The sequence below is a fragment of the Aotus nancymaae genome, unplaced genomic scaffold, assembly GCF_030222135.1.
Source record: "Aotus nancymaae isolate 86718 unplaced genomic scaffold, 86718_ANA_hifiasm-v0.15.2.pri h1tg000062l, whole genome shotgun sequence".
NCBI lineage: Eukaryota > Metazoa > Chordata > Mammalia > Primates > Aotidae > Aotus > Aotus nancymaae.
The window spans coordinates 3901596-3915911 of record NW_026988476.1 but is presented as its reverse complement, the minus strand read 5'-3'; the positions used below and the strand labels follow the sequence as shown (position 1 = coordinate 3915911).

Here is a 14316-nt window from a genome sequence, read left to right as displayed (position 1 = left end):
TCAGAAGATGTGAGTCCAGTTGTATTCTCTGGTTAACTGAGTTTCATGTCCTCTGCCTCTGGCAACTATAATGTTCAATTTCTCAGGAGGATTTAGAAGAAAATGCAGGATGTAAGTATGGGTGAAGGAAAGTAGATTTGAAACCATGTAAACCACCAAACGAGCCAGTGCTATTGTGAGGCGTGGATGCAGGAACCGAATGTCACTCTCCAAATGGTCTTCTGCACAGCTACGGCTGGCAGGCAGTGGGCTTCTGCCTGCTTCTGAGATTTGTAATTTGAGTCTTTGTGTTTGCTGTGTGGATCATGACAGCCTTGCTGTGAATGTGGACTCCAGTGGAAGCATATCAATGTCATAATCTACAGGTTAGCTCTACCAAAATCCTATGTGAGATTTTCAGATTTCAGTCTCAGAAAAACTTTGCTTTCATTAAGAAACAACGGTTTTTCATTTTCGATGGTTGACTGTATTTCCCTTTTTGCTTTGGTTACCATGAAGCTCATGGCTAAATCTGAAGCTTTAATAAAGACCATTTATAATGGTCTTTTTATGAGCCCCTTTTTCTCTTTTTTGTGTTTTTCTACTATGTGGTAACAGTTTACCTATTTTCGCTTATCTTCTTTTCCTTATTCCCTAATTCTATTTTGACATTATTTTTTATCATATGTGTTTATGTAAGCTATTTCAAATCCTTTGTGGAAAGAGGAGAGTATAAGCCAACAAATAAATATTTCTCTAAGCTTTAAATCCTATATCAACTAGAAATACTTTTTATTTATCATGTAAAGTCTCTTTTGGATTCTCTGGTGATTAAGCCCCTTACATTTTGGAAGAGATTTCATAAAAGCTGGCTATATATCATTGCTACATTTTCAGTGTTAGGGAACCCATTCTGTTTTCTTTCTTCATTTTCACTTCTGCATGTTCCATTATAGCTAGAAAGCAGAGCTGTCTTGAACAGCTCTGAATGCCATCACCAAATATAAGAAGTTATTTAGTTTCTATGCAAGCAAGATTCAGCATCAGTATGTAGGAATCTTCCTTTAAGATAAGGACTCTTGGTGAGTAACTGGGAATCATTTTTACACAGGAAAGCAAGTCAATAGAGCATACGTCTATAACCTGAAACCACTTCTTGGATGTTGTTACGTTAAATATATATATATCTCCTCTCTCCTCTCTCTCTCTCTCTCTGTCTTGGTGTGTGTGTGTGTGTGTATCCCACAAAATCAAGAGGACTGTTGAGGAAGTTCAGAAATCATCATCATTCACTCATTCCCATAATTACAACAAGATGACAATACTTGAACACCCGGCACACACATGCCCTGGACACCAGGAGCTGTCCCACTCAAGGAAATGTCAAAGAGAAAATCCACTCTGGCTGTTTCTATCCCCATGCTACACAACAGAGCTCAGAAGTTTCCCTATTTTGTTTTCTTGTGAACCCCCTCAAAAAAAAATCCTAATTCTTTCCTGAGCATGAGCCATTTTAAAGCCACCATATTTATAGACACATTGAAAGAAAATAAAACTGAGGAAGGGATATCTTGAGAGTTAGAAATACAGACATAGCTACGCTCTGTACCAAACCAACATGCTCACGGTCCTCCTTAACAATTTCACTGGAGAAGTCTTTGATGACGGAGTTACACATTGTCTTTATTTAACAAAACTATTTGAAAAGGAAAGGAGGGACCATAACTTTAAGATTCCTTATCACTGTCCAGAATTTGATGGAATAACCACTTAGCAAAAGTTGTAGAATACAAGCAGAGCATTTGGTTTGCACTTAATTAAGGGGGTGTGTGTGCGCGCACGCGCGCTTGCGTAAAAGAACAAATGCTTAATTGACTTATATTTACTTTGTATATCACCTCACAACCCCTACAACTGAAAAAGGGTGTTGAAGAAACTTGGAAAGAGTTGTGTCTTGGGACCTCGATTTCTCTATTAGGACTCAGAAACTTAACTGGGTTAAAAACTCCTTTCCAGCGTTTTAGCATAGATTTTTTTTCCCCTCATGCTTCGGGCATTTAAAAATATACGATGTTCTTATCAGATTATTTTCATATTAATCCAGAACTATTCTTAAGCTTTAGCTCTGAACTCTAAATAGATAAATTGGTATATGCAAAAATCACTTTCTACCGACTGACCCCTCATCACTTCAGTTGCGTAGTGCTGCCAAATGAAGGCCGCTATCTCCTATCTCATAGCCTCTACCTGCATATTTGACAGTTTCTGCCAACACTGAACACATCCACCAGAGGAAAAGAAGGCAGTGGCACATTTTGGCCAGGGAATGCCCCTGGATAACTCAAGATGCTGACTACTGATATGTGCTTTAAAATCCATTATATATAAAAGCAGGGACTGATTGCACAGAAATTGCCAGATATTATACCATGTCTACACAGCTGCTTTGTTTCATAGAAACCTCAATTATTTGTCTCAGATTTTACTTGATGATACAGTAGAAAAGCACCTAAATAAAATACTTTTAAGGAGAAACCAGCATAGGGTTAAAGCCAAATTTTTCTTGAACAGATGATATTTCAGATGGCCGCACTATTCCAGATGCATCAATTTCCTTGAAAATCCAATCCATATATGTGCATATGCTGTGCTGGCAGGAGGACTGACTGAAATGGCCAAAACCCAAGAGCTAATATTCTTTTGGCCAGAATAATGCAATTATTATTTTCCTAGCTATCAGTCTAAGCATACAGAGCCATCTGTTATGCAAAGCAAACATACACATCTCAATTACAGAAAATGCAGTTGCCTTGACAGAATTTGGATTACACCACTAACCAGGGCTGTAAAATGTGTTTTGAGCTAGTATATAATGGATGCTTTTCAGGAGTTCCCTAATTAGCATTTACCTGCTTAAACTAATTATTCATCCTTCTTCTTTACTGGCTTATTAAACTTTGCTGGATACTCCGAATAAAACAGATGAATATGGGCATTGCAGAACAACAAACAGCGGTGTTTCCACTTCTATATGGTAATAACAACGTAACAACATGGTGGCTCACCAATTTCAGACCTGAAGATTTTCAATATTAGGTCCCAGACAGATTAAGACAAGGCTTAAAGTCTATTAAAGGCTATTACAAAACCAGATCTTTCAACAAGATACAAGAATACTAATACTGAGCTGATAAAAGCTCAGTTTCTGTCATTTGGTTTGCTAAATCCCACATAAAGTAGAATTACTGCATACACTACAGCTGAGAGCTTGCATGTTCTTCAAGGAAGCATTAACAGACCAGATCCTTGTCTGGATTCTCAACAGTAAATAATCAAATTTGGCAGTGTTTCTCCTCCTTCCCCAAGCCTCCTCACATGCCAGATCTCTCTCTCTATTATTTTCCAATGTCTTTCTTGATTTAGCTATTACCTGGCAAACTCACTAACAGCCAAAAGGGTCCAGCCGTGCTGGATGTCTCCTTAGAGCTGTGCCAACTTTCAGAAGCAACGAGTCTGGGGCGGGTCCTGCTTTAAAGGAGAGAGACAAATCTTATCTCTATCTCTAGCTTCAAGGGGCAACTGAATGAGCAGTAGATTATCCAGCTTGGCAGATCATCACACACACACAAAAACCCTCCCACTGAGGCAGTGTTTTCCTCACGCCAAACCACCAGATGAAAGGGGTCAAACTTAGCCAATCACCTGTATGGGCGCAAATACCCAGATGTTCAGCATTTCTATGGAGAAAACATCTGGATAATTAGCTGACTTGCAAATCTTGCTTCAGGATATTTTGGCATTCATTAGATGCAGCCCACATCTTGGAATTCACTAGAACTGAAATTTTTGTGTTCCAGAGGAATATCGAGAAGTAACATCCAGGATTTTGTCCCTGGCCCATCAGCCTCCATTTTCTTTTCTTTTATCCTCCGAAAAACACATGTGAGTAATTAAATGGCAAATAATGAAAAGCCATCTTATTTTATGAAATCATCTTTCAGCGTTAGGAAGCATTTGCAAAGGCAGCAAAATATATCCTTGCTGGAACCCTCCCTGCAACACATTTTAATGGTCTCTTTCAGCATTTCTTGACTCCAAATGACTCCTGCCATTGTGTCAGCTCCCAGGATAATGCAGGGTACTCCATAAACATCCAGTAATAGGACACAAGGGAAGCACTATTAGTGTGTCCCTCTCCTACTGGGCACAGAGGTTTCAAAGTTCAAAACAACCAAGGGAAGAAACTTCATTTGTTCTCAATAAATTAATAATGATCCTTGGGGGGTGGGGAGGGGAACTGAAGTTTTTGAGCACAAGTTTATTCTGAATCTTCAACACTGACACACAGGTTTCTCAGTGACTTTGAGAGAACAGTTGGGTAAAGCCATTAAATAATAAATTTGATAATTCATGCTAAACAGAATATTCCTTGAAGAAGGAAAAGCATGAGGCTGAAGAAGGCTTCATAATCACTGCCAAGAATCTAAAATTGTTTTACTTACTTGTGAGAGGCCTAGGTAGATGGAGACTGTTTCGGAAATGTACAAAAATTTTCCTTCTTGATTTAGTGCAAATACGAAGCCATCCAGGGACTGCAGGAAAAAAAAAAACATATAAATAGATTAATAAATATAAAGGATGCAGATTTAATTAGTAAGACAACTGAGAAAAAGCAATACATCATTTTTTTTTTTTTTTTTGAGACAGAGTCTTGCTCTGTCTCCCAGGCTGGAGTGCATTGGCATGATCTCAGCTCACTTCAACCTCTGACTTCCTGGGTTCAAACAATTCTTTTGCCTTAGCCTCCCGAGTAGCTGGGACTACAGGCACGTGCTCCCCATGCCCAGCTAATTTTTGTATTTTTAGTAGAGACAGGGTTTCACCATGTTGGCCAGGCTGGTCTCGAACTCTTGACCTCAGGTGATCCACTCACCTTGGCCTCCCAAAGTGCTGGGATCACAGGTATGAGCCACCGCGCCCGGCCACACTGAATTTAAGACCATTTTTTCTCTGTGTTTAATGAAAGTCCTAAGATCATTTAGTATTGCATTATACATGAACAATTTACAAGTCTGAATTAAGACTGAAAGCTTTCTTTTACTTTAGGGACTTATATCTCTGTCATTTTGATCAAGATACATTACTTTCATGTACAAAATAAGGTCATGCTGATTTTATGAGATGTTGCCTTTATTTTTTTGGATTCACTGGGCACTGAGATTAAATCAGCAAGATTCTCCATTAAATAGTTGAACAGGAATGAAGATCGTAATGAAATGAAAGAAAAAAGCCTTCCTATATCAAGAGCAGGTAAAAATCACTACTTGAACCACTATGAACATCAACACTTTGCTAATTAATAAGAAATTGTGCCTTCCTTACTCCCAGTGCCCATTGTGTTAGAACAATAGGAAAAGTCAATACATTAAGGGAGAATGTATATGAGCTGCAATCTTACAAACTGTAATTCTGTTTTGCAAAACTCTCTATTCAAGTTTTATAGCAACAGTTCTAGTTTCTATCGCAACTCCTGAAACGGAAGCAAAAGAAGAAAGAAAGGAAAAGGATGCTACACATTATCTGTAACTCCTAAAACCTCAGTCCACTTTCCAAACTGAGGGTTGCATTTTCAGTCTGATGAATGGTGTAAATCATCATGAACTCCAACTGCAATATAGCATTCAAACTGAGAATCAATTTGTTTCAAATTCTTGCAATCCAGTGCATCTTATACCCTCCGTCATCCTCATGTCTGCTGTTTTGCTTTATATTTACTTTTAACAAGATACATTGCACAAGTGCTGCTTGTCCAGGAAAAAAAGTTTTTAAATGTGAGTGGTGTTAAAAAAAAGTCTGTGAATTTGCAAATACAGGAAAACCATGCTAGGAGCAAGATATGTGAAAACATTAAATTAATGACATAATTTGTAAAATACAGAAAGGTGGAAGAAGTGTGGAAATTTAGTTAGAAATATTTGCCTCCTCAAATCCTAGCAATAATTTCAGTCTCCTAAAATACTGATTTCTTATATATGTATGTATATGGGGCCGTGTGTGTGTGTGTGAATATAATTTGGATTTCCTGCTGAATACAGTTGCTCATACCTGTAATCCTAGCACTTTGGGAAGCTGAGGTGGGCAGATCACTTGAGACCAGGAGTTCAAGACCAGCCTGGCCAATGTGGTGGAAACCCCATCTCTACTAAAAAAAAAAATACAAAAATTAGCTGGGTGTGGTGGTATGTGCCTATAATCTCAGCTACTTGGGAGGATGAGGCACAAGAATCACTTGAACCCAGGAGGAGGAGGTTGCGGTGAGCCGAGATCACGCCACTGCACTCCAGCCTGAACGACAGAGCAAGACTCTGTCTCAAAAAAAAAAAAAGGGATTTTCATGTTTCCTGACCTGTTTTCACTGCTCCATTGGTCAGAAACTATGGATGACACCAAGCCCCTCCTCTGATTTCTTGGGTTCTGAAAACGATTCGTAAGTCACACTATACTGTTCCACTAAAGAGCAAATTACATGAGAGATGAGCTTTTAGCCACAGTAATACAATAATACTAGCTCACATTTATTAAGCATTCCATGCTAAGCAGTTTGCACATATTGTCTTTTTTAATTTTCGCAAGTACTATATGAAGTTATCATATTATTATCTGCATTTTATATATGAGGACATTGAGGATTGGTGAAGTTAGGTGAGAAGCCTATTCTGAGTTTGGAGTTCAGATCTGAACCTCGGCAGTGGGGCTTAACTAACTATACTACCTTCCCGCAAAAATAAACATTCTCGAATTGACATGTGTGAATTAATGAAAAGACAAATATTCACGGCATTTATAAAATTAAAATATTTACACCAAGAGGCAGCCTGTGACATCTTAAACATCGTCCCTTGTTTTTGAGCAACTTTTGTTCAAATGATAGAATCCCCCCATTGTGGGTGGAAGACAGAGGTGAAGCAGGATGGCAAAAGAGTACTCAATTTATTTCCACAGGAGGTCACCTGGCCATTTTGCTCCGAAATATTTCCCAGAACCAGCTATGGGGCATAAAATACTGTCTAAGGGAACTGGGCTCTTGACCTTTGACAAAACAGCCAAACCCTCTGGAACCTTTTCTGATAGAGTCTTTCAAGCACAGGGTGTAGTATACTGGAACCTCACTTTGAACCAGTGCAAAGGGAAAGATATTTCCTTCCTAAAGTTTGGGAAGAATCTAATTTCAACATATCTTTACCTCAAACAAGATGTCTCCTGAGGATGAGTCGTGAGACTTAGGACCCTCCCCTTTGTGAATATTGCCTTGGAGATTATAAAAGGGCTTGTTAGGTTTTCCATTTGACCTGATAGCCATGGCTTGGTACACAATCATAGAAAACTGTGTAAGTCATCTTCTCAAATTTTAATATGTCATTGTCAATTAGAGCAACAACACAAAGACAGATCACAGGAGAACTTCTAAGGACACAAGGGACAGTTGGAAGCCTGTCTGGGTGCAGAAGAATGAACTGATGAAGCTGATGTGGGGATAATCTACTATAGTTCTAAACATTCATTTTACAGTGGAGGAAACTGAGGCACAGAGAGGCTAAGTGGCTGGACAAGATCAGATAGCCAGTTAGTGGCAGAGCCAGGATAAAATCTTCTTCACTCCCATACAATTATTAAAGCATTTGTGGCATTGTATGTTTCTGGTTGGCTTATTCAGTTCTCAACTAGAGAATATCTGAATCACTGAATTTCTCAACAGTGGGACAATGCCTTATTTATCTTTAGCCAGCACCTAACAACTACTCAATCAAGATTTATGAAATCCAGTTCTACCTCCACGCTCAGTGCTCCTTTTTCCTCGTATCACAAATACCATAATGACTAAAAAGGATAGAAACTATTTTCTTGAAGGGTCCAGCTTATGGACTTACATTATTTGCAGATGCAGATTCCGCAGATTTCTACCATGGTCTGGGATACCCCTGATATTTACAAAAGAGTGGATTTTTTTATGTCCTCTAAAACACCCAGTGCTATTTCTGAATAGATGTGTCACTTGCTATCTACGCATATCCTTTACTTCCTCACTAAAGGGAATTGTGATTTTTAACATTAGGTTCAGATTTCATGTAGTTACTAAAATATCTGAGGAGGTCTGGGCACCATAGCAGGGTAGAGGAATATCTGGAGGCTAAACATCTGATGCTATTAAGCAGTGGCGATCTAAAAACTGGCCAGTTTTGTTTGGCAAAAACAGAGGCTTCAACACATGTTCCAATTTCCTGGTGAGATTAAAATGAGTCTATGTCTACATGACACAAAGACATCCAGTCAATTCAATTAAAAATAACAGCCGATTTGGTAGGGGAAAAAACAACTAGTTAAATTAGTTGTTAGTTATCAGAGAAGTAAAACACACACACACACACATACATAAACACACACAGACACACCACCACCAACTGGTTTATTCACCATATTTTTCACTTTTATGCTTATCATTTTGGTCAATTATACCTATAGTCTAAGATCAATGTCCATATCTCAGATTTGATTACCTTTCAAATAAAGAATGGGATATGAAATCAGGTCTAAAGTATATTGCCAAGGTCACTTTTCACATAGCCGCTACCTTCTGATTCAGGAGTCTCTCTGTCTATAGTTAGCTGTACGTTGCCACTTAGAAAAGTTTGAGGGTAGCATCATGGTTGGTTTAATTTGGATATTACCTTAAAAAGGTGGGAGCAGGAGGAAAACATTCAGTCAGTTAGTCTTGGAAACCAAGTGTGATTAATCTGAAAGTTCTGTGGAAGCTTTTAAAATTTTGAATCAAGAAAGCTATTATATACTGTGCTGTTCAATCACTGCAGGCTACTTTTTAATTTTTTTTAACTGCCCACTGTTTTCAACAGGCGCCAATTAAGATTCTGGGGTCAAAGGGTTAATTACATCTTCTTACTCACTATGTAGAATTTTCTGATTATTAACTAAGGTTGGATTAAGATGAAAAAGAACCTACACAAATGTTAATGCTAGTCCCTCCTCGAGAAGATTTATTGTAAAGCCATGCTGAAATCTATCTGCTTTCCTCAAAGCAGATGGAGAACAAAATCTTAGAAGAAACAGTAAAACAGACATTTTAAAGAATGCAAGTATCTGATTTATCAAGACAGTTTTCTTATTACTGAAAGCAGTTCTTAGCTATCCAGACAGGGCTGATTGGAGATTTCCTTTGTCACATCCCAGTAAGTCTGTGAGATACACATGCAAGAAGTGAGGCTTGGATACACAAGTCAGGAGTTACAGCAACTCTGAATAATAATGCCTGTAATTATAATTTATATTCCCTGACATCGGTGTAACATATAAAGTGTAAGGCATAGTTTCTTAACCCCAAAAGCCGAATGCTTCTAACGGTACTTGTCAAATGATGAGGTTATTTCCTTGCGGGGTATGGAACTAACCACAGCTTCATGACTGAAGGTATACTAATGTTTAATGCATTGTGCTAAATGGATTTATATTTGTCAAAGGAGTTTTGTCTGTTTTCCTTTTTGTGCATATTCCTGTGCAGCCAAATTTCACAGAGTGACATATTACCATGGTGCTCTGACAGGGACGATTTTTAAGTGAGTATATAAGCACTCTGAAATTAGTAGTTCCTTCTTTGACATTCCAGTACAGAAGGGGGAAAAATCACCCCAAACTCTTTTCCTATGACTTAACTCCAGTTAGAGAGAAGAATTACCAGTAGGCTAGGTTATTTTAATGACAGATTATTTTAAACTAAGCCTTCACCATCTGTTCCACCCCCTAATTATGAATGCAAAAAGAACATATTTCACAATTACATCAGTAAAAAAGTAAGATATACATGATTTAAATGCATGCATGTGCTCCTTGTCCAATGTGCCATGCATCTGTGATGTTCTTCCAATTCAGGCTCAGACTGCAGAGAAAATGCCCAGACGTGACAGAGAACAATCTCTGACATACTCAACTTTCCCTTCAAACCGAGTTCTCACTGGTGTGACACAATTCTGTCAGGACAATAGCAGAGCCTGCATTTGAGCACTATGCTTATCGGACATTAGAAACTAGTGTTTTACAGCTGCTAAGACAGTTTTGCTGTTAATAAAAAGAGGCTCCGTGAGAAAACTGCCTCCATTCCCTAAGCAATGGGTTAGCATTGGGAAGAAGTGAGTCTGACCTTGAACCCTATGAGAAGCCTGGCTGGAGAGAGAGGACAGGATTCCATTGCCTATCTTTCCACTCTGTTTTGGCAGCAGTTAAAAGAATCAGAAAGAAAAAATATATTTCTTATATTTTTTGGCCTTTAGATACAATCACACTTTGATAGAGCTCATTAAAATGCCATATTGCCCTCTGAATGCACTCAGGCACACACATGTGGACTCCCAGCAACTTCAAGGAGAACCTGGATGGTGCCCAAAGTGCCCACATGTATCTGTTTATGGGGAAGAAAAAGATTCACAAATTGTGTCTTTGCAATCCGACTTTTAACAATCCAGCACTGTGCAGAAACAAAAGCCTTACTTTCAGAAGTAAGAATCTAAGTCAAGTATATTTTCTCAAAGTGGATAAAAGCACACACATCAAAGGTTTAGACTTTAACTCTTAAAAATCTCCAAGAGTTTTCTGTTCCTTCCTTTGCCTTCCAATGAGTCAACTGCACAAAGGATAGCATAGGTTCAGATTGTCAGGTACCAAAAGCCATGTGTCCCAATCACAACACCAGATTCGATTAGTTAAATTTGACTATTTTTCTACTAAAAAATAAATCCAGAACAGCAAACTGTGATGCCTCAAAACACCTTTCGTTAGGGTTTCCTACTACATGTAAATTCAAACATCTTAAGTGAGGAAACAGTTGAGAGCCATAGACGGCCTCTCTACAGTTCTCAAAAGAGAGGCAGCAGAATAAAAGCAGTGACACTGAGCTAGCAAAATGCTGAAACATAAGAAGAACAAAGACACCCACTTTCTGAGCAAGATGAGGTTGTGCTTCTGCTCCTTCAAATTCCTTTTTGGGGGAGCTATGTATCAAGGTGTTGACCTTTTTTCTCTGGGATGCTAGTTTAGGCTTTACATTCAGCCTTAAAAGACAGATTTACTGATTTGAACATCCAGCAAAATGGACAATAGGCTCTGGTCAAAAAGACAGTGTGTGGCATTTGGTGGAATCACACCGGCCTCTGAGCCACAGGGGCTACTCCATATTATCTCTGGTTTGTCCAAGGGGACCTGGGGTTCCACTTGGGGCAAAGGTGAGCAAATGTTCCTTTTGCCTCATGGAGAGGATTCCCAATAGTTATTTTAAAGCACAAATATTCATTGCAATGCTACATCTGCTTTGTGTACACGTGGTACATTGAATTACTGAATGGTAGACTTCCAAACCTAAGGGCTTATTCCTTATCATGCTTCTCTCTCATTGAATTCAGGGTTCTTTTTCAAGGTAAAGGAGGAATCCTCACCTTGGCAGAAGTAATATAAACAATACATTGCGCTGGTCCTGAATGGCCTAAAAATGTCACCGCTTGGCTTTGGCTAGAAATATGCTGTTCACGCACACGTGGGTACCAGGTGTCTTTCAAGTTGCTGGCATTAAAAAAAAAAAAAAAAAACTAAAAGAATAAATAACACCTGTTTACCTTACATCCTGTAGATTACAGACTACTGGAAAGAAGGAAGTGGTTTTCATTAAATATATATGAATAGAATATGCTGTTACGCATGTTATATATAACATATGTTGCATTTATTGTTATAGAATGTTATAAACAATGTGCAGTTAATTCAATATTCACCAGGGGAAAGAAAAGGAAGCAAATATTTGTTAGTCACATTATGTAGGTCACATGTGAGATAGGTATTATTTAATCCTACTTTGCAGATGAGGAAACTGAGGGTCAGAGAATTTAAATCCATTGCTCAATATCACGTAACCAACATGAGGTAGAGCTGAGAATGAAGGATCCTTGACTGCTTTTCCGCTCACTGCTGAGACCTCCTGCTGGGTACTTCAGTTGTTTCACACTTTGATATAGGTGTGCAGAATCCTTGCCTCTTCAGGCATTTCTTTTCACAAAAGTGAGTCTCTGCTCTTTCTGTTTAGAAAACACCTGTTGACTCCAATAGAAAGCACCTCTCGAGTGCTTATTATGCACCAAGCCCATGGCGGCCTGGGGTTCACAAAGGGAAATGAGACGAGGTTCCCACTCACACTGCTTTCTTAAAGAAGACTCATCTGTGGGATTCAAGACTAAAAAAATGAATACAGCTGAAAATTAACTTTATAAAACAGAAAACCCCAAGGCAAAGGCAGTTTCCAGTTTAGTATAACCTAAATACACAGTGGGAACCCCTGGATGACCCAGCTGATAAGAAACTTCAGCAAAGTCTCAGGATACAAAATCAATGTGCAAAAATCACAAGCATTCCTACAAACCAATAATAGACAAACAGAGAGTCAAATCATGAGTCAACTCTCATTCACAATTGCTAAAAAGAGAATAAAATACCTAGGAATTTATCTTACAAGGGATGTGAAGGACCTCTTCAAGGAAAGCTATAAACCACTGCTCAAGGAAATAAGAGAGGACACAAACAAATGGAAAAACATTCCATGTTCATGGATAGAAAGAATCAATATCATGAAAATGACCATACTGCCCAAAGTAAGTTATAGATTCACACTATCCCCATCAAGCTATGATTGTCTTTCTTCACAGAATTAGAAAAAAAACTACTTTAAATTTCATATGGAACCAAAAAAGAGCCCATATAGCCAAGACAATTCTAACCAAAAAGAGCAAAGCTAGAGGCATCATACTACCTGACTTCAAACTATACTGCTACAGTAAGCAAAACAGCATGGTACTGGTACCAAAACAGATATATAGACCAATGGAACAGAACAGAGGCCTCAGAAATAACACCACACATCTACAACCATCTGATCTTTGACAAACCTGACAAAAACAAGCAATCAAGAAAGGATTCCCTATTTAATAAATGGTGTTGGGAAAACTTGCTAGCCATATGCAGAAAACTGAAACTGGACCCCTTATTTACATCTTACACAAAAATTAACTAAAGATAAATTAAAGACTTAAATGTAAGATCTAAAACCATAAAAACCTAGAAGAAAATCTAGGTAATACCATTCAGGACATAGGCATGGGCAAAGACTTCATGACTAAAACACCAAAAGCAATGGCAACAAAAGCCAAAATTAATAAATGGGTTCTAATACTAAAGAGCCTCTGAACAGCAAAAGAAACTATCATCAGAGTGAACAGGCAACCTACGGAATGGGAGAAAATTTTTAAAATCTTTTCATCTGACATAAGGCTAATATCCAGAATCTACATGGAATTTAAACAAATTTACAAGAAAAAACCAAACAACACCATCAAAAAGTGAATGAAGGATATGAACAGACACTTCTCAAAAGAAGACATTTATGCAGCCAACAAACATGAAAAAAAGCTCATCATCACTGGTCATTAGAGAAACCATCTCAAGCCAGTTAGAATGGCAATCATTAAAAAGTCAGGAGGGCTGGGCGCAGTGGCTCACGCCTGTAATCCCAGCACTTTGGGAGGCCGAGGTGGGTGGATCACAGGTCAAGAGATCGCGACCATCCTGGTCAACATGGTGAAACCCTGTCTCTACTGAAAATACAAAAAATTAGCTGGGCATGGTGGTACGTGCCTGTAATCCCAGTTACTCAGGAGGCTGAGATAGGAAAATTGCCTGAACCCAGGAGGCAGAGGTTGCGGTGAGCCAAGATCGCGCCATTGCACTCCAGCCTGGGGAGAAAAACTCCGTCTCAAAAAAAAAAAAAAAAGAAAGTCAGGAAACAATAGATGCTGGAGAGGATGTGGAGACATAGGCAGGCTTTTACACTGTTGGTGGGAGTGTAAATTAGTTCAACCAATTGTGGAAGACACTGTGGTGATTCCTCAAGGATATAGGACCAGAAACACCATTTGACCCAGCTATCTCATTACTGGGTATATACCCAAAGGATTATAAATCATTCTACTATAAAGACACATGCACATGTATGTTTATTGCAGCACTATTCACAATAAGCAAAGACTTAGAACCAACGCAAATGCCCATCAATGATAGATTGGATAAAGAAAATGTGGCACATATACACCATGGAATACTATGCAGCCATAAAAAGGATGAGTTCATGTCCTTTGCAGGGACATAGATGAAGCTGGAAACCATCATTCTCAGCAAACCAACACAGCAACAGAAAACCAAACAATGCGCATTCTCACTCATAAGTGGAAGTTGAAC

General features: G+C 38.6%; 1 protein-coding gene across 11 annotated transcripts in view; it reads right to left on the bottom strand.

Moving 5' to 3' along the window:
• Positions 1 to 14316, bottom strand: part of NPAS3 (neuronal PAS domain protein 3) — an 859804-nt gene that overhangs the window by 239006 nt on the left and 606482 nt on the right. For all 11 annotated transcript variants that reach the window (XM_064365777.1, XM_021674908.2, XM_021674909.2 and 8 more), the window contains one exon: positions 4482 to 4571. In XM_064365777.1, coding sequence (XP_064221847.1) covers positions 4482 to 4571 — 90 coding nt within the window. The remainder of the gene's footprint in view (positions 1 to 4481; positions 4572 to 14316) is intronic.